The following is a 23,488-nucleotide window of genomic DNA, read 5'->3' as shown; positions in this document are numbered from 1 at the left end:
TTAAAACCCCCTTTTTAAGTGATGGAAGGTATCATCCATTTTAGCAACTCCGTGCACAATTTTGTTTGTCCCGAAAAAATGAGCACTCATGAGAAAGGGGAGCGTTGTTTGTGGTATATCTGTCTGCGCCGCGGACGGAACACATTAACAGTTCACCTGGAAGTTGCAGGTGCGCCAGCATGTGTTGACACGCTGGTGCTTTTATGTATTCTGTGTTTAACTCCTCTTTTTGTTCCGCACCGATTTTCACTAAAACACATTGTAAAATGAAAACGTAGCTTTAAACAAGCACGTATTGTGCAAGATCGTCTCTTATGGACATTTTTTTTTTTTTTTTTATCCTCCATGATGTAGCCATTTAGGAAGATTTTTACCTCAATGGGCGGAGGAGAATCGATGGATAAATTCTCATCATCCTCCTTTGACCCCTGCGCAGAGACCATTGTAGTGAATGATCCCTTTGAAGAGATTACATTTCTCTGAATGGGAAACATATGGATACGATGCGTTTATTCTTTATGGCATTAGCTTGTAATTTCAGTAAATAAGGATCTATATATGTTTGGGGGTCACTTCCCCGCATGTACCCGTAGCAGGCTTCCATTTTAGGTTTGTGCAGGGAGATTTACCATCTGCCGAGGTGTGTTGTCCGTGATTTTATCGCTCTAGATGATGAGTTCCATCTTTTCAAAGTTATTTATATGGGAAAGGAAAGAAGGCGTACTTTTTTTTTTTTCAATGGGACTGAGAGGTTTACTGGAAATAAATTGTTTTAGAAGGCGCCTACATTTTGGTTAGTACATTTTGTATGTAAATCCGGTATATGTTTGTTTTGCCCCTCCACGTGGGGCCTTGTTTTTTTTTAGGGGGGAAGGCTTGGGGGATCCTTCGGCAACCCCGTTTGAAATTGCCCGTGGATGGGTACCCTCTCCGCGAATTGTTGCGCAGTCCATCGGTTGGATATTTTGATGATTTTTATGATTTTTTTTTTTTTTTTTTTTTTTTTTTTTTGCCAAGTTGTTTTTCTTAATATACAGCTTACATTTGGAGTGCAAAGGGCGCAGTGGTCCTTCTTGTTTGGGCCATTTGGGGGAATCTCCGAAACGGCTTTTTATTTTCACTGGTTCCGTTAGCGGATGAACATTTTTTTGGCCTTTCTCTAAAAGGGTTTTAAAATGCTAAAGGGAAGTAGAGAAAATTAGTAAGCCATTAGGATAGGAGTAGGAAAAAGGAAAAAGGCTTGCTAAAAAATAGTCCCTTTTTTTGTGAGGGAATTTTGTTTACCACGTAGGATGGAAAATTATACCGTAGAAGCGGCATAATTTGAGTATTTTTTTTTTTTTTTTTTTTTTTTTTTTCTGTTTCTTCTTTTGAGGAGTTCTGACAGATCTCTATGCTATTGGGAAGAGGTGTAGAGCGTAGCCGAACTGAACTGTTTAAGTGGAACAGAACATGCATCGTTGAGTGATGCTTATTATTAGGGTTGTTCCTCCGTACGCTGTCTGTTGTGAAGGGCGTAATATACCCCTGATGTGAGATCAATTTTTTGGAAACGCAGTAGGACAGGATGAATGTGAATAGCAAGAAGTTGCAGGTAATGTGGGGTGTGGACAGTGGTTGGAGAGGCTACCCACCGGTTGTATTATTTGATTTGCTATGTTTATGTGGGTATTTAGGGCGGGTGCGTATTGCATGCGCATCACGTCGTCGTCACATAGTAATGTGGTCACATAGTCATGTCGTCACACCGCTCTCCCCTCTCGCAGGTGAAGAACAAGAACGCGGCGGAGGTGCAGATAACCGCAGAGCAGCTGATAAACGAGGCACTGGACCTGGAGGAAGTGGAGCAGAAGGTGAACTACAACCTGATCGACGAGGATGAACTGAACGAATATAAAATAAGTAAGAGAAAGGAGTATGAAGATAAGATAAGGAAGAGAAGGTACCTGATTAGTACCTACATAAAGTACGCCCTGTGGGAAGTAAAGCAAAAAGACATTCGAAGGGCAAGATCCATTTTTGAAAGGGCATTAAATATAGACTACACCAATATAAATTTGTGGTTAAAATATATAGAAGTAGAATTACTAAATAAAAATATAAACAGCGCGAGAAATTTATTTGAAAGAGCAGTTCTGCTGCTACCTATGGAAAATATTTTCTGGAAGAAATATGCACACCTGGAAGAAATTTTAAACAATTTTGTGAACGCTAGAAATATATACGAACGATGGATAAAGTGGAAAATAGACGAAACCTCATTTCTGTGTTATATCAATTTTGAGGAAAGATGTAGAGAGATTGATAACTGCAGAAATATTTTCGAGAGACTTATTGTAACGCTACCTAAGATGGAATGTTTTTACAGATTTATTAAATTTGAAAGGAAGTATAGGAACGTGGATAGAGCTCGGGCATGTTTCGAAAAGTGTATTGAATTATTACCTCCATCTTTTCTGGATGAACATTTTTATATAAATTTTTGCAATTTTGAAGAAGAGAATAATGAATATGAAAGGTGCAGAAAAATATATATTGAGGCACTTAAAATTTTACCAAAAAATAAAAGTGAATTTTTGTACAAAAGCTTTTTACAATTTCAGAAGAAGTATGCTGATAAGGAGGAACTGGACGAGACATTGATGATTAAGGAGAGAATTACTTACGAGGAGGAAATTAAAAAAAACCCTTCTGATTATGATACATGGTTTAATTACATCAAGTTGGAAGAGTCAAACATAAATTTGGTGAATAAGGATAGATGTGTTGTCCGCATAAGGGAACTATACGAAAGAGCCATTAGTATTATCCCACCTGTGGCAAATAAAAAGTTTTGGAAAAGATACATTTACTTGTGGATTAATTATGCCATCTTTGAGGAACTGCATGCAGAAAATGTGCAGAGAGCTCGAGATGTATACAGAAATGTTCTGAAAATCTTGAAGAACCAGAATTTTACCTTTAAGAAAATTTACCTACTATATGCTAATTTTGAAATCCGGCAGATGGACATTCCAAAGGTGAGATCGATTTTTAACCGCGCCATCGAAAGTGTTAAGAAGGAGGAGATATTTGAGGAGTACTGCGAGATGGAACTTCGCCTAGGGAACATTAAGGAATGCCGCGATATCTACGCGAAGTATGTCGAGGCCTTCCCCTTTAACTCGAAGGTAAGTGCGGGGAGTATCGTTCAGAGAGCGGAGCGCAGTTATTTCTATTGGGGAGTTATTTCCATTGCGGAGTTATTTCCATTGCGGATTTTTTTTTTTTCGATGCTCCCACATTCATGTTCCACTTGTCCACACATGCCTCTTCCATCTGCCCTTCTTTTTTTATATTTTTTTTGCAGGCCTGGATCTCCATGATCAACTTCGAGCTGTCCCTGGACGAGGTGGAACGCGCTCGGCAAATCGCAGAAATTGCCATCCACCTGGACGACATGAAACTCCCCGAACTGGTAGGCCAAAATATGCCCTCCTGTGTGTACTCAATTTTTGTCAGCACATTTCCAGTAAAATTGTATCGGCCCGTTGTGTAAGCCGACCCTATTATTAAGTGTTACATCTCCCCCACATTGTATCTCCTTTTTTTTTTTTTTTTTTTAAATTCTATCCAGATCTGGAAAAACTACATAGACTTAGAAATAAACCTGCAGGAGTATGAAAATGCCAAGAAGTTGTATGAGAGGCTTTTAAATATAACCCAGCATTATAAGGTAGAGTTTTTCATGTGGAGAGGAGAGGAGTGTATATGCATTGTATGTTTGGCATCGTAGGTACTATATGTAGATGCCGCAATTTTATTACGACCTCTTCCGAATAACTCATCTGTATCATCCCACTGCAGGTATACAAAAGCTACGCGGAGTTCCAGTACATCTACTTCGACGACATCGCCAAGTGCAGAGAAATTCTGGAAAATGGAATCGAGTTTTGCAAGAAAAATGAACTTGTCAATGAAAGGTGCATTTTGCTGAACTTTCTGTACGAAATTGAGAAAGACTACGGGGATAAAGACGTTATAGATAAAACGCAGAAACGGTTGCCCAAGAAAATCAAGAAGAGGAAAATCATTAAGAAGGATGATGATGAAGTAGTGGAGGAGTTCATCACATACGTTTTCCCCGACGACGGGAACCAATCACAGGTAAGAGGGAAGATCATTTGGTCTTCAGCTCGGATGCCTTTTCCGTATCGTACATGTGTTGCGGTTACCACTTGGTGATTTTTGTGATATTTTTTTTTTTTGCCACATTCGTGCCACTTGGTTTTCTTTTTTTCTGTAGAACATGAAGATATTTCAGAAGGCCCTCGAGTGGAAGAAGAAAATGGAGGAAGAGCGGGCAAGGGAAGCGAAGAAGCAGAAGAAGAAAGAAAACGCGGAGGAAGAGGAAGAAGAAAAGGAGAGTAACAAGGAGAAAGGCGATGATGATGACGAGGAGGAAGACGACGAGAGGGAGAATGACACTGAATAAGACTGTGCGCAGTGACATCGTAAGTACCCGGAAGACCATAAGAAAAAATGAAGGGCACTTGCTTAAATACATTCGTTATGAGATGCAGAGCTGACAAAGCGTAGTAATCATTCGACCCCACCCCATAGTGTTTTTCCCTACAAGTATATACCTAACTGAATGAGTGAGATAAGTGCTTTGGAAAAGCATCCTCACCATTCAGTAATTATTTCTAACGAGTATGATATTTATTTGTTTTGTAATTTTTGTAATTTTTTTTTTACATTTTGGGAGAAACTCTCACTCTTATTTGTGTCCCCAACGATTTGCATTTTTCTTTTAAAAAGGAAAAATGAAGGCCCCATTCAGGGTTAGGAGTTACGAATACCTATGATGGGAAGAGTTATGATTTATTTTCTTTTTCCCCTCTACCTGTATGTTTATGCATTTTTTGTGGTGAATTCAGTACAACATCATCCGTACATATTTCACTAACCAAAAGAATATATTCGCGCTTGAAGAATTTAAAAATGCTTAATACACACCACACTGTTCTTTACACCACTAGGCGATCCAACTCGTTTGACTTTTATGGGGAAAATGATCAATCACTATCCATTGGGGTATTTTTTTTTTTTTTTTTTTTAAAGCCAATTGTGTTCATCCCATGGTAGGTTATTTCATCGATGTGTGCTGCTATCCTAGGATGTTCTCCGAATGATACGTGTGTGTTCATGTTCAGCAGAACTGTCACATGTATCCCAATCAATATGCGCAAGAATGGGAAATTTTGAGAACAGCGTTAAGGGTTACTAAATTGGGAATTGCGCCATATGGATACTTATGTTTTGTTCGGCTACGACTCTCTTGCAGTTTTATTTTTTATTGCTTTTACATTTTTACGGGAATTGGAGTAGGAGAGTTGTCTTTTGCGGAAACTGCCACCTCGGAACATGCAAAATGTTGTGCGGACAAGAGGGATTGCCCAAAAAGCCATTTGTTGGCACGAACACCAATGTGCGAATGTACAAATACCAGGCAGGAGTGCATACTTACACTTCAAATTGGAGGAGCATCGATAGGGTGTAAACCCTCGACAGGTATAAAAAGGTACACATATATAAGAAGGATCAGACTTGTTTCTACCCGTTTATGCTCGTGTTGAATTGTATACACGTATAAATGGTATACGTGTTAAAGTGCATCAAATACATGGAGGGAATGTGCAGCTGAGAATGCGCGAATATATGGATGCACATAAGGATGACTTAGTGTGGAGCATAACTCTAAAGGGAGCTTTCCTGTTGTATACCCTTTAGCATATTTTGCGATAACCGCTTCGACAGAATTGGAAAGAAAAAAAAAAAAAAAAAGTTATACGTATTATGAGGACATTAAGAAGAGCACATATTTGCTCTCAATATTTTTTTTTTTTTTTACATTCATGTGCGTTAGCAAAATGAAGCGAAAGACCCACCGCTTATTGGGAGATTCATCCGTTCAGGGAAAAAGAGTACGCGTTATGTGTTGTGGTTAAGACGGATATATAATTTGCCATACTAGGTGGCGAAAATTGGGAGGAGCGGGTTCTTTTCTTCTTATGAACTGTGCATGCACTTAAGGGCGTACATATATATAAACGTTCTTGCGTACGTTAATATCCTCCCCTGTTCACCCCCTCGAGGACATGCTTCACTTTTGACCCCTCCGAGACACAACTCGTTCACCGAGGAATTTCGACTTGACTTTAAGCTGACCTTTTAAATACCATTCTTTTTCGAGCGTAGCAAATAAAAAAAAAAAAAAAAAAAAAAAAAAAAAAATGTAGTTACATAGGCAATTGAGTTTCCTGTGGTTTGTTTCATTTGCTTTTCCTTTTTTTTTTTTTTCCATTTACCATATCCGACTGGAAGGTGAAAATGGGATTAGCATAATTTGCACCCATTTGTGGGTTAAATTGGAGGAGAAATGGGGCCCCCCTTTGCTGTTGCACTTCCATGGTTCAACAGGAAGGTACATTTTTGGGTATGAAAAAATCAGGGTAGGGGCATTTACGGAAGGTTCACTCGTCCATGTGTTGGAAAGGATGTCCATATGGACCGCCTAACCGTGTGATGTGGTGTGTCCGTCCCATTTCCCTTGGGGTGTTTCTTTAAGGGGGATACTAATTTCATCCTTCTGTGGTATGCGCCTTGCAAATGCGCACAAACATGAGGTGAACTGTTAGCAAAAAGGGCTTTGTAAATGAACGTCGGTCAACCTGTGCCAACCAGAAAATGTCGTAGTGGACACAAAAAGCATTTACACATGCAAGCAGCAAGGGGAGTATTTAATGAATCCCCGGTAACGAAATGGCTAATTTTTAGCGCATCACAAGATGTGCAACCGAACGGGTGAGTATATCGCCAAAGGGTGCCTGTAATAATTTGCGTGTCATTTTGTACGTTTGCGTTTTGTTAGTTGATCAACAAAGTCAAGGAATATGTGATCATTTGGAAAAAAAAAAAAAAGAAAAGAAAAAGAAAAAGAAAAAAAGGGGATAGAGAAAGGGGGAGAAATAATAAGCAAACGAAAAAGTAACCTAGAAGGTGAAAAAAAAAAAAAAAAAAAAAAAGAGCCTTTGGCACGCCCACCTCCGGGGAGCGTGGACGCATACACACCAGCTATATGCCCATCTGCGTAAAAAACGGAAGGTAGTAGCAGAATTGGAGAAAAAGAAAAAGGAACGAATGTTATATATATTTTTGTGTTCAAATTCAAAGCTGAGCATCACGCGCCATGTAGATAAACGACGAATCGATTGGAGAAGGAATTGACATCTGCGCGTCAGCGAGAATGTGCATACGACCCAGGGCCCATGTGTGAGTTAATTTGAACTCCCGCGTAAGCACGTGCATATACAGGCATACGAATAAATGGTATATATAAACGGGTATATAGGCGCATATATAAATGTAGGTACAAATGTACAATGTATAAATGTATGTATAACGGATAAAGGTATGTATAACGTATAAATGTATAAATGTTTATATATGAATATATATATATGAATATATATATATGAATATATATATATATATATATATGAATGAATGCACTATATATTTTCGCTCATGGGGCACATTTCAGATCGAAGGTAAAAAAATGAAGGTCCATGGCTGGGTGCATAATACGGATGAGCACTTTTAAAAAGGGGCGATATTTTCTTTTAAAGAAAAGGTGAAAAAAAGAAGTGTTATTTTGGAGTGAACATTTTAATTGGACTTTTTTTTTTTTTTTTTTTTTTTTCGCATGCTTTACCATTTCTTGGGAATTTCACGTTCTTTTGCACTTTTTTCGCTCTCTTTTTTTTTAACGTCCTTTCAAATTTGTTCGCTTTTCTTCGCATTTTTTTATGTGTATTTTTTTTCTTTTTTTTTACTTTTACTAAGATACGCTCACACATAAGTAAAAGTGAAGTACGTCCAATTCGTGAAAAACCAATAGAGCGCAAACACGCGTGTAGCTAGTGTGTTTGCGTCCGTTCTTCCTGCCTTTCGCACGTATTCCATTATTGTGTGATTTTCCCCATTTGTTTAAGTTGCCCTACATTTGTTTTCAAAGCAGTGTATGTCAATTTTTGAGAAATGTGGGAAAAGAGAAAAAAAGAAAAGGAACGTCAAAGAGGAACACTTGGATAGATGCATATCCAAACGTGTTACACTTCGCCCGTCACACATAACGCGCAATATGTAACGTGAATTTTTTTTTTTTTTTTTTAAACACTTTTTTCATACCTTTTTCTTCCTTTTTTTGTATTTCCTCTTTGCGTGAAGTAAACATCGCCTTCGAAAGTTTTGTGTATATACATAAAATTTTTGAGCGGAATGTTATGTACAAGGTGATACATTCATATCCGCATGTTTTTTTTTTTTTTTTTTTTTTTTTTTTTTGAGGAGGGTAAAAGTAGGTATATAAATTTATAAATCGTCACGTGTGTGCAGATTGATCATGTCTACATAACTTGACAAGTTTTTAAGCCATGTGCACACCGAAAAGCATAAATTTATAGGTGTCCATATGCGTATATATTCGTATGTAGACCTGTGGGAATTCTTTTTTTTTTAGTGCCATTAAGGAGCGGATAATTCAGTGTAATTGCATTTGTCTAATCCTTTTTGTGTCCTTATATATACGAATAAGAAAAAAGAGTTTTTTTTTTTTATCTTTTTTTTTGTCCATAGAACAGGTCTAACATAGTTTCATGTCAGCATGTTGGTGTAATGCCTGCTCGCATATACTACGTACACATGCTTGAACGAATTGCATCTCTTTATTTATTATTTTTTTTTTTCAATAACTTCCCTCTCCCCGCTGTATCCTGCGTACACATTTATGAAGACATATGCGATCGCATTTTTATGCTCGAATTCGTGGAATTCAGTAGATCCCCCCCTTTGCTCCTTCTTCTATGCAAAGACATTACACATGACACTTTAAGAAATATCTACATGTTGTATTGTACGCGCAAATCTGGTGTTTCTTTCATTTAAATGAAGGAATAAGTACACATGAGATTTTATTATTATTTTTTTTTTTATTGAATTGTTCCTTTTTCTTGGTGTAAGTTAATTAAGAGTGCATATAAATATACACATTCGCATGTGCGCTTGTATGTAAGTATCCATGTGTTGGTACTCTCCTCGAATTTACATATGTGCACAGGGACATGTGCAGCACGCGGTACGCGATTTAGGTATGCCCGTCGTTTGGAATCACAGTTTCTTTTTTTCATAAAGAAGAGGAATAAATTTTAACTTTCTTTTTTTTTTTTTTTTTTTCCATTAGAGAAGGTTATTCTCGCTTTCTACATGCTTATACATTCGCACATATAAATCCCTTTGCATGTGCTCATTTTGAACATTTCTACGTAAGAATTTTTTGCACAGGTGGAAGCCTTTGCTCTAGGCAGTGCACATAACCGCGTATACATATGCATGCGCCGATAACTTCTAAGCTTCCATTTTTTTTTTTTTTTTTTTGCACTCCACAAATTCATAATATATCGAAATTTATAGAATATTGATGTATCCACGTCCTTTTTTTTTTTGAAAAAGTTCATTTAGTTATGTAGCTGCTTAGCTGTTTAGGTGATAAGCCATTTGGTCAGAGCATTCTTTTTTCTCAATAACATAACATATGCCTTCTTTCATGTGTACACGTGCACATGCGCGTACGTTATGTTGTGGATTTGAAGCTGAACATTTGTGCTTGTGACTACATACGTATGCGCAGCGAAGAGACAGTTTTGAATTTCCATGGCGTTTTTTTTCTTTTTTTACATATGCTATATTTGAAGTACAAGTCTACATATAACGAGGAGAACATAAAATTGAATTTATTTTTTTTTTTTTTTTACGAATTTACAAAAGAGTAGCATCTCCTACGTGATGATGTAATACAGAAAAAGGAAAAGTACAATATATTTTTTTAACCCCCCCTCCCCCCTGGAGGTCCATAAGGGTGAATTGTGAACAAGTTCATTGATACTTTGCAACGAGAGTATACGCATATTTGTGTTGTGTGCCTTTTGTACACATATGTACATATATCATGTGTATTGTCCTTTTTCTTTTTTGTCCTTTTTTTTCTTTTTTTTCTTTTTTTTCTTTTTTTCTTTTTTTTCTTTTTTCTCTTTTTTCTTTTTATTTTTCTTTTTTTTCTACGCTTTGCTCTTTGTGCATGTGCGTTTTGTATGTATAGTTTTTCTTGTAAACACATGTTTTTTTGTATGCACATAAAGTGTGATCGATCACAACAACTCCACTTTGTCGATTACGTCACTTTCCCAGTGTACCTCCTAACATGTAATGTAATAATTATCCTACTCGTTTTATAAAAATGATTATGCAGACATCTGTCGACATGCATGTGGATGTGCTAATGTGAGCATATAAGCACGTACTCACATGTTTATATTTACCATGTTTGTTCATTTTTTTATCTTTTTTTTTTTTTTTTGTTAAGGTAGCATAGTAGAATAAATAAACGAGAAAGAGGGGCCATTTACGTGAGAGAAAATACCATTAGACATGAATTTTTTGTCCACATTTCGGGAGAACTTGTGTTTGGTCTTTTGTCTCTCTCACGTTTGTTTCCCCTGAGGTACATATACACACTGAGTCCATTTCTATGATCTCCTTCCCTTCTCTTGCTCCTTTTTTTTCATTTGACATTTTTACATTTTTCAAGTATCTCTTTTTTACTGCATTGATGTTTATCTGTCGTATTTTTTACCTTACCATAGATTGGTGACAACTCAGTAAAGTTTTTGTCTCGTATTGCACACGATTTTGTCTAACACTTGGCGTTTTCTATCAGAACTGGCATTTTTATCTGTCCTTCCCTTATATTTATTTTTTTTTTTTTTTTTTTTTTTTTTTGGCGCATGATTCTGCTCCTTTTTTTGTTCTCACAAATTTGTGCGCGAGTATATGCACACGGGAATTATCAATTAAAAAGAGAAAATTGTGTACACCTAAGTAGCGCCTTATTCGTTTTTGCATGCGTATGATCATCTGTACGTGGGTATACTTGATATCCTAATTACGACTGCAACTGTGTGACTTTGCCACGTTTTGGTTCTCTACATAATAACGGAAAGTGGCATATTCCCCCAATTTCATACGCGCATTAATCCTGGATACATTTGCATTTTTATGTGTCTGTAGAAGTGGCATTTGTGGTATTTTTCCTAGACATGTGTGATGGCTGCACGCTTAATTGACCGCTTGTGTTGATAATTCTACGCGGTCCTACGAAATCTGTAAGTCGTTAACCCCAAAGGGGATATGCAAGAATAACTGTCAGGTTGTGAGATAATTTTATACTGAATCTTTCGTTTATGCCTCCCATTTTTAGGGGGTGCCTAGTGATACTTTTCTCGTTCATTTCTTTTTTCCAAAGATAGGTGATTTTTTTTTTTTTTTTTTTTTTTTTTTTTTTCTTTCTTTCCTTTTTGATACACATTTTAAATAATTGCAAGGGGTAAGAGGGCACCTTCGCCCGTTTTACGTTTGCATTTGAGTGTTGCCATTTGGAGTTGAGCTGTGGTATCAATCTAACACTGTCATCATTATATTGCCCATCAAGACTGCCATTTCCCCCATCGCTATCTTCACTATTTTTTTCATAACCTTTTGGCTATATTTCTTACCAACTGTGTTATTACAATTTTTTCTTCCCTTTTATTTCCACCCCATTAGTACTACATAAACAGTGTCTTTTTTCCCCTCCCTTCCGCGAGCTTGATTTTTACCCCTTTTGAATTCTTCGACTGCGTGGCGTCCCGTCCATTGAGCACTCTTTCGTACCTACTTCACATATTTGGGAAAGAGTGTCATTACGTCATTGCTCAATTTGCATCGTAGAACCGATAATTCATTGTAATATTTTAACCCCCTTCCTCTCCCCTCCCCCCAACACCTGTGTATCTCCATTTAACATGTTTTCTCAAGGAGAGGAGACGAAAATTTACTTTCCCGAGTTTATGCTGAATGGTTCTGGCTGCTACAACATCGCCGAAGGAGATTCCTTGGGTCTGAATTACATGAATAATCTAAGAAAACAATTTTTAAATTTTAAGAGCCTTCAAAAGAATCATGTGGACGATGCGAAGGTTGATTGTCAGAAGAGTGTGGGATGCGGAGTGCATGCAGTTGGTGTCGGAAACCCAAGTGGGAATGACAGTGGCCACGGAAATATGAATAGATATAAGAGTGGGGAGGTTAGCGGAGAGGTCACCCAGGAGGTTTCCGGTATGATGAACGGAAAAGGTATCGTAGAACGTATGTCGCAGAGCAATGGAGAAACCCCCGAGGAAGGAACTGCAGGCCCCAGAGGCAAACAGGACAGAGGAGAGTTAGCCATCGGATTGGAGAACAAAAGCTCCATGAACCCCGACGTGTACTACAAGAAGGAAAAATCGGGCAACAAAAGTGCCAACCCTCCAGTGAAAGGTATACAAAGAGGCACACCGTTTGTAAGAGCGGGCTCGGTTGCGTGCTGTAGACGTATCAGCCGAGTTGCACACCTTGTGTATATAAAATTATATATATATATATATATATATATATGTGTATGTATATGTGTATGTGCCTACTGGTATGCATATGCATTTTGTTGTTCCGCCTCGCCCCCCCCCTTTCAGCAGAGAAGAGGGACCGCACTCCCAGCGACTACCTTAACATGAAGAAGAGCAAACTGATTAACAACTTAAATTTTTTCATGCGCGTCTGTTGCAACAAGAACTCATATATAAAATTCATTAATCACTACTTTAACATAATTTATTGCAACAACATCAGCCTACTATTTATGTATGAGGGTATTTTGCAAAAGTTCGATGAGCGGAATGAAATGAATTTAACGGAGAATGATTATTACAATGGGTATGTGAAACTGAACCAGGTGCCTATAGTGATATATGGAAATGGGGGTAGTGTGAGTGAAAGGAATGGAGCGGACGGGAGAAGTGGAGATAACGGTGTAGGGGATAACGATGTAGGAGATAACGGTGTAGGAGATAACGGTGTAGGAGATAAAGGTGTAGGGGGTATCGGGACAAGCGACGTTTGTCCAAACGGAAGAAGTTCTGGAACCCCCCTGAGCGAAATAAAAATAGACATGGACACGAATCAAGAGCGCCTGAGAAACAATTCTAACCTCGAAAGCAGCGTATTGAATTTCATTAACATTTACGATAATTTGACAGTCAACTTTTTCAATCATATATTCACTAAAATTAACAACAAGGAAATGAACATACATAATTCGAACATAGACCTTATCATACATAATTTTCTGCACAAGAAGCATCTGCTAAAGGAAAATATTTTTAATTTGTTACTAAACATTAGTAAGTCTTATGAAATGAAATATAGTAGTATTCTTGCAGAGATAAAAAATGACGAACACGTGAAGGAGAGAAATGAGAAAATAATTTTCGAAATGTTGAAGGACAAGGTGGAGGGGCGCTTCGGCGGTTATAGAAGTAAGGGTCAAACCCCTTGGGCAGTGCATTCTTCTGTGCGCGGCGATGAGAGTAACGGTTTGTATGGCGCGCTACATGGAGATCATCTCGATGTGTACCACGGAGCGGAGTACAATTCCCAGAATTTCTCCTCGTACGGTTCTTGCCAAATAGGACTGACTCATCCTTATGATCACATGCAAGAGGGACAAACAAAAAGAGGAATCGAGGGAGATGCTGACAGCATGGCCAATTGGGGGAATCCCGAAATGCATGAGTCATCCCATGGTGAGGTAAACGAGTTAGTAAATAAAAACAAAGAAAGTGAAACATCTGATATTTTTTGCGAAATAAAAGATTCAAATATGAACAATAGCAATTTTAACAACATGATTAGCAACAACACGGATGCAACTACGACTACGGTAGGAAGTGGCACGTCTACATCAACGGGGTGCACCACTGAGAATGTGTACAGTCGTGGGGTGGAAATGGCGTTAGAGGAGGGGGGTGCTCATGTGGAGAACGCGATTACCTCCACCAGTTCGGCCTACGAATTTGGGGAGAACTGCACCCAATGTGGGGGTACCATGAATAGCGGCGTTACGATTAGCGGAAAGTGTGGCAACTCCTCCAACTGTGTGAACTTGCATCCGAACGGAGAACATACCATGATGCAAGACATGAAAGAGATGCTGAATAAGGAAATCGAATCGTACGAAGGATACTGTACCAAAGGAATGGAGGAGGAAGCAGATGAGCAAGTAAAGGGAAAAAATGAAAACATAGTAGAGAACATTTACACGTTTTTAAAAAATAATGCATTCATTCCGAGAAAGAATATATACACAGACTATATGGAAAACGGGAATGATATTTTTTTTAGCAAAATAAAAAAGAGCGATAAAGCTACCTACTTTAGGCTGATAGAAAGATTCGACCGCATGTACAATTTTATAAATGAATTCAGAAGTAACTATTCGACCAATGACATGAGTGAAGAGAGGGCCACTCAAGAAATCAGCGAACCATTTCCAAGGTACAGAAAGAGAAGATGTAGCCACGATGAGGATGAATCAAGAAACGCAAGTCACACCAAGAGATGCTTGCGGAATTACAACAGTAAGAAGAATCGACCGATTAAAAGGAGCAAGAGGATTATAAAGAAGGCCGAAATGTCTAGACTTAAAAAAATGAAGTAGTTCTACGTAATGAAGAAAGGGGGATAGTACTTCAATGTTATGGATAAGAGACAAGTTATTTGGTGTGAAAACTTTCAGTACACGGGACCGTTACCTGCAAGCGTAGAAAAGGAAGTAAAAAAAAAAAAAAAAAAAAATTGGAAAATAATGAAGGTTATTCGTTTTCGCTGTTTTTGAATTTTTCTGTTTTTTTTTTTTTTTTTTTTTTTTTTTTTTCGTAATTTTTAAGTACAAAACTGAGGGTTATTTTATTTTATTTCATTTCTTCTTTTTTTTTTTTTCGTCTAACATTTGCATTCCATGGTTCGTATGTGAAGGAGTAGCATTTCATGTGAGTGCTTAAGCATATGGAGCAGCTAGCAGGCTTCTCCGTAGCGTAATCGCCTCGGCAATTGTTCGTGGGCATCCATACGCATTCGCCTCTTTCCCCCGCGAAAACACCTTATGAAGGCCGAGCAAATGAAAAGAGGCGTAGCGTCTCAAAGGGGAAAATAAAACGTACACATGGATCATACGGTTACGCCTCTTGACATGTGTGATGTGTATTCACCTGGACAGACATAAACAGAACAATCTTTTGAAATATATCAACGTCAAATGTGTCTGTTTAGAATAACAAAAAGAAAAATTGACACCTGGGGGGAGAGGGCAACATGTTTTTCATAACTTTTTCGAAAATGTAATGAAACATTGATATGTAGAGATTCCCTTTTTTTTTCTTTTTTTTTTTTTACGTGCGAAATGGGGAGTGCGTTTTTAATTTTTTTCCTTTTTTTTTTTTTTTTTTTTTTATGCATCTTCGCTGAGCTTATTAGAGCGTCGCGGTAATGAAAAATGTTACATCAAAGACGAATTTTTGAGGACAAATTTTTGCACTTCAACTGTGGAGGCATGTTCATCCACTACTCTCCGGTGAGGTAACACTCGAGCGGAAAAGGAAGGGAGCCCAGAAGTCTCTTCCCCTCCTGTGTTAACGCAAAGGAGGCATTTACCAGCGTGGAGAGGAGTATTAGTGAAAACGTGAAAAATTGTTCCTATTTCCGCAGTTGCCGCTGGAATATGAAAATCACATTGCCCTTTATTTCTCACAACTCATGGTGAGACGGGGTCTATCAGAAGAAGTACATCTGGATGGATATTTGGGGGGCAGTTCTGCCACCTATTTTGTGACAATTCGATAAATGTTGGAGGGATCGAAAAGGTGGAAGTTGGTTTCGTTCACGTAGCACAGCATGGTACAGAACATGTAAATTTTTCTCCGGAGTGGTGGCTTCATAATGTAGTTGTGCATGACAGTCACCTGGCCCCCCGCATCGGTTGATCATTCACACATAGTGATCTTACGATACGACCTTGTATGCAAAGTGATCTGTTCCTTTTGAAGACATGGATGCTACGTATTTTCTCCAGTTGAAAGGCCCTCTTAGCAGGGTTCACCACAATGATTAAAAAAAAAAGTGTCTCTATCATAGAAAAACATCTTCATCATGTTAGTATACTATCATTTGGTGGGCATTCTTATAGCTATCGAAGGTCGACCATTCGTTACATCGTTGTTATAATGAAGCAAACTTTTGGTATTTTTTTCTATTTCTGATGAATCGGCCAAGTTGTTCATTTAGTACTCCACACCATTTGACATGTTTGTCAAGATGGTGAAAAAAAAAAAAAAAAAAAAAAAAAAGAGGTTGGAGGAACACTTAATTTCATCCCCAATGGGTAGATTCCTCTTGGGCATCCTTCCTTGAAGAACCTTTTTTTGGACAGTAATAATCGTAGTGGTAGTACATCCTGAAGTTGCATGGCAGTGTTATGGAGTTAGAGTTTATTTTCCATTTGCCCTAAATTTTTTTCAATTTCACGGATCACATAGTTTCGTTCAAGCATGTGAATAGCATCGTTCATTAGGATCTGTCTGCGTACCTCATAATTTAGCAATCTCTTATAGCGATAAAAAAGAGAAGCATTCGTGACAATCTGTCCAGTGAATCTCATCCGAGTTACTTCCCTCATGGCAGTTGACAGTACAGTCGTGACAATTGAATTTTCTTGAAAAAAAAATGTGTCCTTTATAATATTTCTGGAAGGATCAGGGATATGTTCATACGTTTTAAAATTTCCAGAACTTATGATATCGTTGAATAGGTACATAAATTTATTTTTCATGATTTTATTTTTTGTTATTAAATGAATGGACGATTTTTCGAAAAATAGAAATTTCAAGGAGCTATAAATTGAGAAAAGGAGCCCATACGTAGCAACATCAAATTGTAGCTTGTAAATTAACCTATTGAACACGAAGAGAGTTACTAAGTAATTTTTCTGGCGCATGTCCTTTATGTAGTCAAAGATAGTGTGTGCATTTTCATTTTTAACATCTTCAATGGAGAAGTAATGTATGAAGGGATTGTACACGACATTTATTTTAATATTTAGAATGGACCGGAACAAATTTTGTATTTGATAGTAGATGATTTTTTTTTCATGTAATTCTTTAAAGTAGTAGTAACTTTTTTCTATATAGAAATAATTATGCTTTAGGAGTTTAATCCACTTGTCTTTTTTTTTCATTTCTTTTAAGGCTTTGAGTGTGAGTAGCGTAGACATGGATATGATATGTTGTGCGCATGTTTCGTTTGCATCTGCGAGGGTGATAGCCATTTCGAGGGAGTTCAGAATTTGGTTTAGCTTCACCACCGTGCGGAAGATGGTATGCTTTACCAACATGTTAGATCTGGTGTTGCGAATCATTTGGACGATCTGCTCGTCCAAATTTTCACCATACAGGGAGTGGCCACTCGAATTGTCGTTGTCTGGAAACGGCTCATCTAAGATGACAGTACTTACGCAAGTTTCACCCCTATCAATCCAATAACTGCCAAGGCGTGCTCTAATCAGCATAGCAAAAGCATCACCATTCCGTTTGAAGAAGTTTCTCTTTATTTTGCTAATTTTTTTAACAGCGTTGATTTTTTTGATAGTTTGTGGGGTCATAATATTAGGGTCGATATTATTACTCGGGTGGGTTCTGTCAGTGGGGTCTGCTTTCTCCAGAACGTGCTCAAGCTGCTTCACCTTGTGTGCAATTTTTTTAAATTTCGTATGAACCTCCTGGATAACATCACTTATGAGCAACAGAAACGGGTAAAAAGTGTCGAGATAATCTAAAAGGGAGATAATGCACTTCTTGTAGGTGCACATAATGTCTTGCACCTCATTAGGAGTGAAAGGCAAAGAATTATCATTAACGTACATATGGTCCACAAAGTAATGATACCTGTTCAGGACAAAGATGATGAAGTGGACTTCGTTCGAGTGATACAAAAAAGATGAATTTATAAACCCAGCTAGGTATAGAGAAAAGCGAAAATAAGTCAAAAAGAAAATGAAAAAAAACTCGACTTCGTAATAATCCATTTTTATTTTTATATCGTATTGGTTTTTATTTAGTTTGTTAAAAAAGTAATTTTTGATTAATTCATCATTCGGGTAGTTCCCATCTGTAGGACCATCAGTACAGGGTGTAGCACATTCTCGGATTTTACAGAAAGTTTCGAAGCACTGAACTTTCAGGTTATCCCCCTCCGTTTCTTCCTTCACTTTATTTGACTGGAAGTATTCCCATATGGCTTCTATGAAGATACGTTTCTTAAAGAAGGGCAGTATGATGAGCATTTTTTTGGACAAGAAGTTTTCCGCGATCACTTTTTCTATGCCCTGTGATGCTTTGGTGGGTCTGTCACACTTGATCGCGTGGTTAGCGACGTGAGCATCAACTGAATCACCATGCGGATTAACATTTTCATTATCATTCTGATTAATATTTCTGTTAGGAACGTGGCTACAGGTCCAATTAAGTGCACTTCCTGGGAGGGTTCTCTCCGCATCCTCCTCATCTTCAAACTGGTTATGAAGATTGAACGTTTCCAAGAGGGCCAAATTTCTGTGCAAGTGTTCATTTCCCCCTGAATAGACACTACCTGTATAATCGATGCGCTCAAATATTTGAACTAATCTGTCATCCTGGTTGTAACTTTCGTCTGTGTGTGCACTTAGGTCGCTGATGGTGTTATTCGATGTAGTGCTCTGCAGGTCGAACTCGCTTGTGCTTTCATATATCTCAGATCCGTTCGACTCGAGAATTTTGGAAGTTTCAGAGGAGTCTCTACTACTGTTGTTTGGTGAGTGTTCAAAAATATCTGCCTCCGTTTCCTTGTACCTGCTTCGGTTGACTAGGAGTTCACTTCCTCCTGATTCCTTCCCATAAGTTTTGCTTTTCTCGACGCATTGGAAATTGTGGTAATGTTGATAATGTTCCTTTGTTTGGTGGATCCCCGCGTCATTCGCGCGTTCACAGTGTTTATCGCCTCTGCGGTTTTGAACTAATTTGTTTCTGTTTCTCAATTTTTTTTCTCTCTTGTCTATTCCTTCACTTTGTTGTCGAAAGTGGCACTTCCTCTTTTTCATCTTGTGTTGTTTATTTCCTGAGGAAAGTGCACCTTTCGAGTATCCAACATAGCAATTAGCTTATTCTACTCAATGTCATTACGAATTACCACAACTGGGGTTGGGACTTTGGTTGGTACTATAATTGGAGAAGCTGATACTGTTCGGGGGGAAGGGTGTAAATGTAAGATCGACTCGTTGCATGTATGCGCTGTACATGCCTATGTATAGGTTTATATAATTAGGTCATTCCTTTTTTTTTTTTTTTTTGACGTTGAGATGTTTTTCTTGTTCAAAAATTGGGAGGTGCTTGTCTGATGAGGCGTATGTGTGTGTATGTATGTGTGTACATCCCCAGTGTACAAAAATTATTTACTAATTTGTGTGCAAGGATGTAAAGGCAGGATGGGGATGGTCAATTTGGGCCAACGTGAAATGTGAAGAACTACAACATAGCATGGAGAGTGATTCGATTTATGCTTCTACAATGCAGTCAAGAGGGGGAAATGTAGAGTGTCATTCGAAAGGTAGTCTTGTCAAGGACCGTTATTAGAATGTGTATAAAGGGTGGGGATGTCAAAAGTTCCATTCTTCGTATTTTTATTTTTATTTTTCTAATAAAATGTTATTTATGAAATTTCGGAGAACACACACGTTTTTAGGAGTTCGAAAAAAAAGGGAAAGTCTCCGAAAAAAATAATTTATTCCACTTTTAAGATAAAAAAGAAAAAAAAAATGCATAGACTTATTAACACAGAAATGTGTATTAAAATATAGATAATGCACAAATGGGAGTTTTTATCAATTTTTAAAAATGCTTAACGTTATTAATAAAGAAAAAATTTTAGACCCCCACTGTGTTTCTTCAAGCCGGAATGTTTATTCATGTTGTCCTCGCTGGGCCAACTACTAGGTAGAGAAATAAAATGCAGAAGGTTAGTTTTCCCGAATAAGCACAGGGGAAGGTAATCAATTTAAGTGTGCACATCGAGGGGGTCGCGACGGGACGACATATTTTATGAATAAAAAAAATGTGCATTCATTTATTTTTATAAGAAATCTTTGGTAGATGTGCTATATATGTGGTGCGTATTTCATTGGTACTACTGCTGGGTGTGCTAATTTTTTTTTTTTTTTTTTCACATTTGGATAAAATTCTAAAATATGGATTATTTAGTCATGTAGATATTTTCTCTTTTTCCTTTTTTTAGCACGTCCTCCCCCAATTCAGCTGTGCGTGGAGTCTTGGACTGGAACGGGGGAGATATGTCTCAGTGCAAGTTTAGCTGCTGAGTGAGAGGATCGCGCCCCAGTGTAGATGATCCTACCGCCTGGTGCTGTGTCTGATTAACAAATAAAGCGATCTTGCAGAAATAGAGGAAGTGGTGGATGAATAGAATAAGGTCTAGACAACTTGGTTACAGCTGTAATTTGTGGGGTGCTGGACCCCCACTTCGTTTAATTTGTTTATTCTGCTTAATTTGTTTATTCTGCTTAATTTGTTTATTTTGTTTAATTTGTTTATTCTGCTTAATTTGTTCATTCTGCCTAATTTGTTCATTCTGCTTAATTTGTTCATTCTGCTTAATTTGTTCATTCTGCTTAATTTGTTCATTCTGCTTAATTTGTTCATTCTGCTTAATTTGTTTCCAGTTTTTCGGTTTTTCGGTTTTTTGGTTTCCCCTTATTGGGATGTACACATCCGCTGAAGCAAATCGTCGTGGAAGGGATCCCCCCCCTCAAATTATATTTTTGGCCATTATTCTTTTTTAGTGGAAGGGAAGATAGGCACGTTAAACTGTTCCTATTTTTTTCTTTCATTTAGGTTGGTTATATGTGAATTTTTTAGAATGCTCCATTTTGTTCTCGCTCACAGGTTTGAATTGTCGTTTTTTGCAAAATTGAAGAAAGTTGGTGAAAGATGTAGGGGGGGAAATCAAACGAGGTGAAAACAAGAGATCGGGCAGACAAACAAACAAGCGAGCGAACAAATGAGCAAACGAATGAGTAAATAAATGAGCAAATAGATGATCAAATAAATGAGCAAATAAATGAGCAAATAAATGAACATATGGGGACACACCGCTGCTAATTATTTCTGGCGAAGTGGAAACGTTTTTTGCGTATCCTCCTTTTCGTTACGACTCCGTTTTGTAAAAAAAATGAGGGGAGACACATTTTAGTAGCACTTTGAAAAAACACAAAAAAAACGTGCTACTTTTGGAGAGGTGCTTTAAATTTCTCCTTTTTTTTTTTTTTTTTCCCTCTCTCATTCATGAAGGAAATATAAATATTGAAAGGAAATAAAAAAAAAAAAATGCATCTGTCGGTTCGTCCTAAAGTAAACACTTGTCAAGATGGAAAATAATCGAGGTGTCAAAAAATGGCCTGTGAGATGTTTATGCTATCTCCCTTGGTAAAATGGACGTCCATATGTGCAGATAGACAGATTGGAGGAAGAAAGTGGGTGCGATCGTTATCCAATTTGTGTTTATGTCTCCAGGTGATGTGCAGGACGGGATATATTATTAACTGACTAGGTGAGTTACTCTTCCCATGTGAATCTTCATGATGTGCATTAGGGGGCGGTGCAATCGGCGTATTATAGTGTGCTCATAGCGACATGTAAAATATAGAATAGATCCTAATGCACTTACATAGTTTATGAATCGATCTATTTTTTTTTTTTTTTTTTTTTTTTTTCCTCTGTAAGGAGACCATAACTGATGTCATGTACAGTTTTTTTGAAAACATGTGGAACATTATATTCAGATCTGTGTGTACCTTTCCATTTGTATGCACCCTCCTGTTAGGTAACCCTTCTAAGTAGGAGCAGATAAATGTCGCTAATATTTTCAGGATTAAAGGGGTTAGTGAGTTTTTTCATTTTTTCATCATTGCATTTGTAGAACCCATCGGTATGCTTAACGACGGCTGTGTAGTGACCATTGTAACTATTACCGCTGTGGCAAATAAAGCTCTCGATGAGATATTTTGAGTTTGATAAAGACTCATGATTGGACATGTAAGCAAAGGAAGTAAAATCAATTAATCCATCCCATGGAAGTAAAACTGTTGTGTCAATTTTTTTCACTCTACTTTTGAAATAATTGGTGCACTCATAACTCCACTTAAATCGTTTGATATAAATAATCATATACAAATTGGGCATTCTGTAGAGGCCTTTTTTAATGGAACTATTTTGTTTGGATTTACAGATAGGGCAAAATAAGTGGCAAAAATCATCGCTCTTCATGATATTACTCCTTAATAAATCAATTAGTGATGTACTTTGTACATGTTCGCTTTGGAACTCTAACCCTAAGTCTAGGCAAAATTCAAAACTGTATCTTGTATGTCCACAATGTGTGCAGGTTATGCTAGAGATATTTTGGAACCCCAAAAGATCTGTTATTATGCTGTTATCCTTAAATAAATATTTTGCCCAGTATTTTTCTGATGCCTTTTCTTTCTTATCTTTATCGTCGAGAATGATTTCAAAATTTGGTGGGAAATTAGAATCTCGGTTGCACTCAACGTTTATATAGTTGAGTAGCATTAACAAGAATTCGTGTGCGTCATTTTGTGCATTGATCACTATGTTGGAATTATATTTTTTCATTTTTTTTAAAAGATTAATATGTTTGTCTGTGCATAAATACCCTTTTTCAACTTTGTACGTTTCCTCAATAATGTAAAAGAGTGCCTTGAGTATATCTCCCTTATATTTTGATTTTGATTTCGTTCTTCCGTATATTTTTTCAAACTTGCTTAGCAGGTATATGCAGAGCGGTTTGATGGAGAGTAACAGTTGGAGGGAGGCGTTGCAGTAGCACACATTTCCATTGTTCTGGAAGGACGTGTGTCTCCTTTGGAAATTTCCGCAGTTATCATACTTGGCGTAATATTTGTAATTCTTCGCGTAGAATAAATCACGCAGTTTGTGTTCAGCTAGGTTCATCTTGTCTCATTTTGGGGGGAGTTCTGTGAGGTGCTTGGTAAAATGTGTCTTCCACAGAGTGATGAAGTTACCTTCACGGAGGGGGAGGAAACTTAAAAATTCACTTGTGTAGTTATGCGAATATGCCTACTTGTACGGGTAACTCTTCATGTCTGCATTAAGTGCGTCCATCTGGCAGTTCCTCGAACAAATAAATATTTATCTCTTTCCTAATTGTGCAGAAGTTATGGTGGCAACTGCGAAGAATTTCATTGTTTTCCTTTATCACATCCGATGTTGTGATTCTTTTTTTGTGCCTCCTCTTCGCAGTAGTAAGGGAGCAGGATCGGTTAGCCTTCTCGTCTGCACGTTGGAGGTTACCCGTTAAAGTTGCCTGTTCTGTAGTTCGAAGAAAGAGAAGATGGACGAATGAA

General features: G+C 37.6%; 5 protein-coding genes across 5 annotated transcripts; 2 read left to right on the top strand and 3 right to left on the bottom strand.

Annotated features, from left to right (window-relative positions):
- Positions 1-1,567: 1,567 nt before the first annotated feature.
- Positions 1,568-4,474, top strand: PKNH_0301700 (pre-mRNA-splicing factor CLF1, putative; the record flags this gene model as incomplete). Its single annotated transcript, XM_039113800.1, has 6 exons — positions 1,568-1,594; positions 1,767-3,170; positions 3,350-3,457; positions 3,617-3,715; positions 3,847-4,146; positions 4,286-4,474. The coding sequence occupies 6 exons, from the start codon at positions 1,568-1,570 to the stop codon at positions 4,472-4,474; spliced, it is 2,127 nt and encodes a 708-aa protein (XP_038969416.1).
- Positions 4,475-11,939: 7,465 nt separating this feature from the next.
- Positions 11,940-14,668, top strand: PKNH_0301600 (conserved Plasmodium protein, unknown function; the record flags this gene model as incomplete). Its single annotated transcript, XM_039113799.1, has 2 exons — positions 11,940-12,453; positions 12,645-14,668. 2 exons carry the CDS (start codon positions 11,940-11,942, stop codon positions 14,666-14,668), a joined length of 2,538 nt encoding a protein of 845 aa, XP_038969415.1.
- Positions 14,669-16,486: 1,818 nt separating this feature from the next.
- PKNH_0301500 (conserved Plasmodium protein, unknown function) lies at positions 16,487-19,135 on the bottom strand (the record flags this gene model as incomplete). The annotated part of the gene is made up of 1 exon (XM_002260956.1): positions 16,487-19,135. One exon carries the CDS (start codon positions 19,133-19,135, stop codon positions 16,487-16,489), a length of 2,649 nt encoding a protein of 882 aa, XP_002260992.1.
- Positions 19,136-20,519: 1,384 nt separating this feature from the next.
- PKNH_0301400 (RNA-binding protein, putative) lies at positions 20,520-20,747 on the bottom strand (the record flags this gene model as incomplete). The annotated part of the gene is made up of 1 exon (XM_002260955.1): positions 20,520-20,747. The coding sequence occupies one exon, from the start codon at positions 20,745-20,747 to the stop codon at positions 20,520-20,522; it is 228 nt and encodes a 75-aa protein (XP_002260991.1).
- Positions 20,748-21,923: 1,176 nt separating this feature from the next.
- Positions 21,924-23,075, bottom strand: PKNH_0301300 (ubiquitin specific protease, putative; the record flags this gene model as incomplete). The annotated part of the gene is made up of 1 exon (XM_002260954.1): positions 21,924-23,075. One exon carries the CDS (start codon positions 23,073-23,075, stop codon positions 21,924-21,926), a length of 1,152 nt encoding a protein of 383 aa, XP_002260990.1.
- Positions 23,076-23,488: the final 413 nt, after the last annotated feature.

Source organism: Plasmodium knowlesi (assembly GCF_000006355.2).
Source record: "Plasmodium knowlesi strain H genome assembly, chromosome: 3".
Lineage (NCBI taxonomy): Eukaryota > Apicomplexa > Aconoidasida > Haemosporida > Plasmodiidae > Plasmodium > Plasmodium knowlesi.
This window is presented reverse-complemented; position numbering and strand designations above follow the sequence as displayed.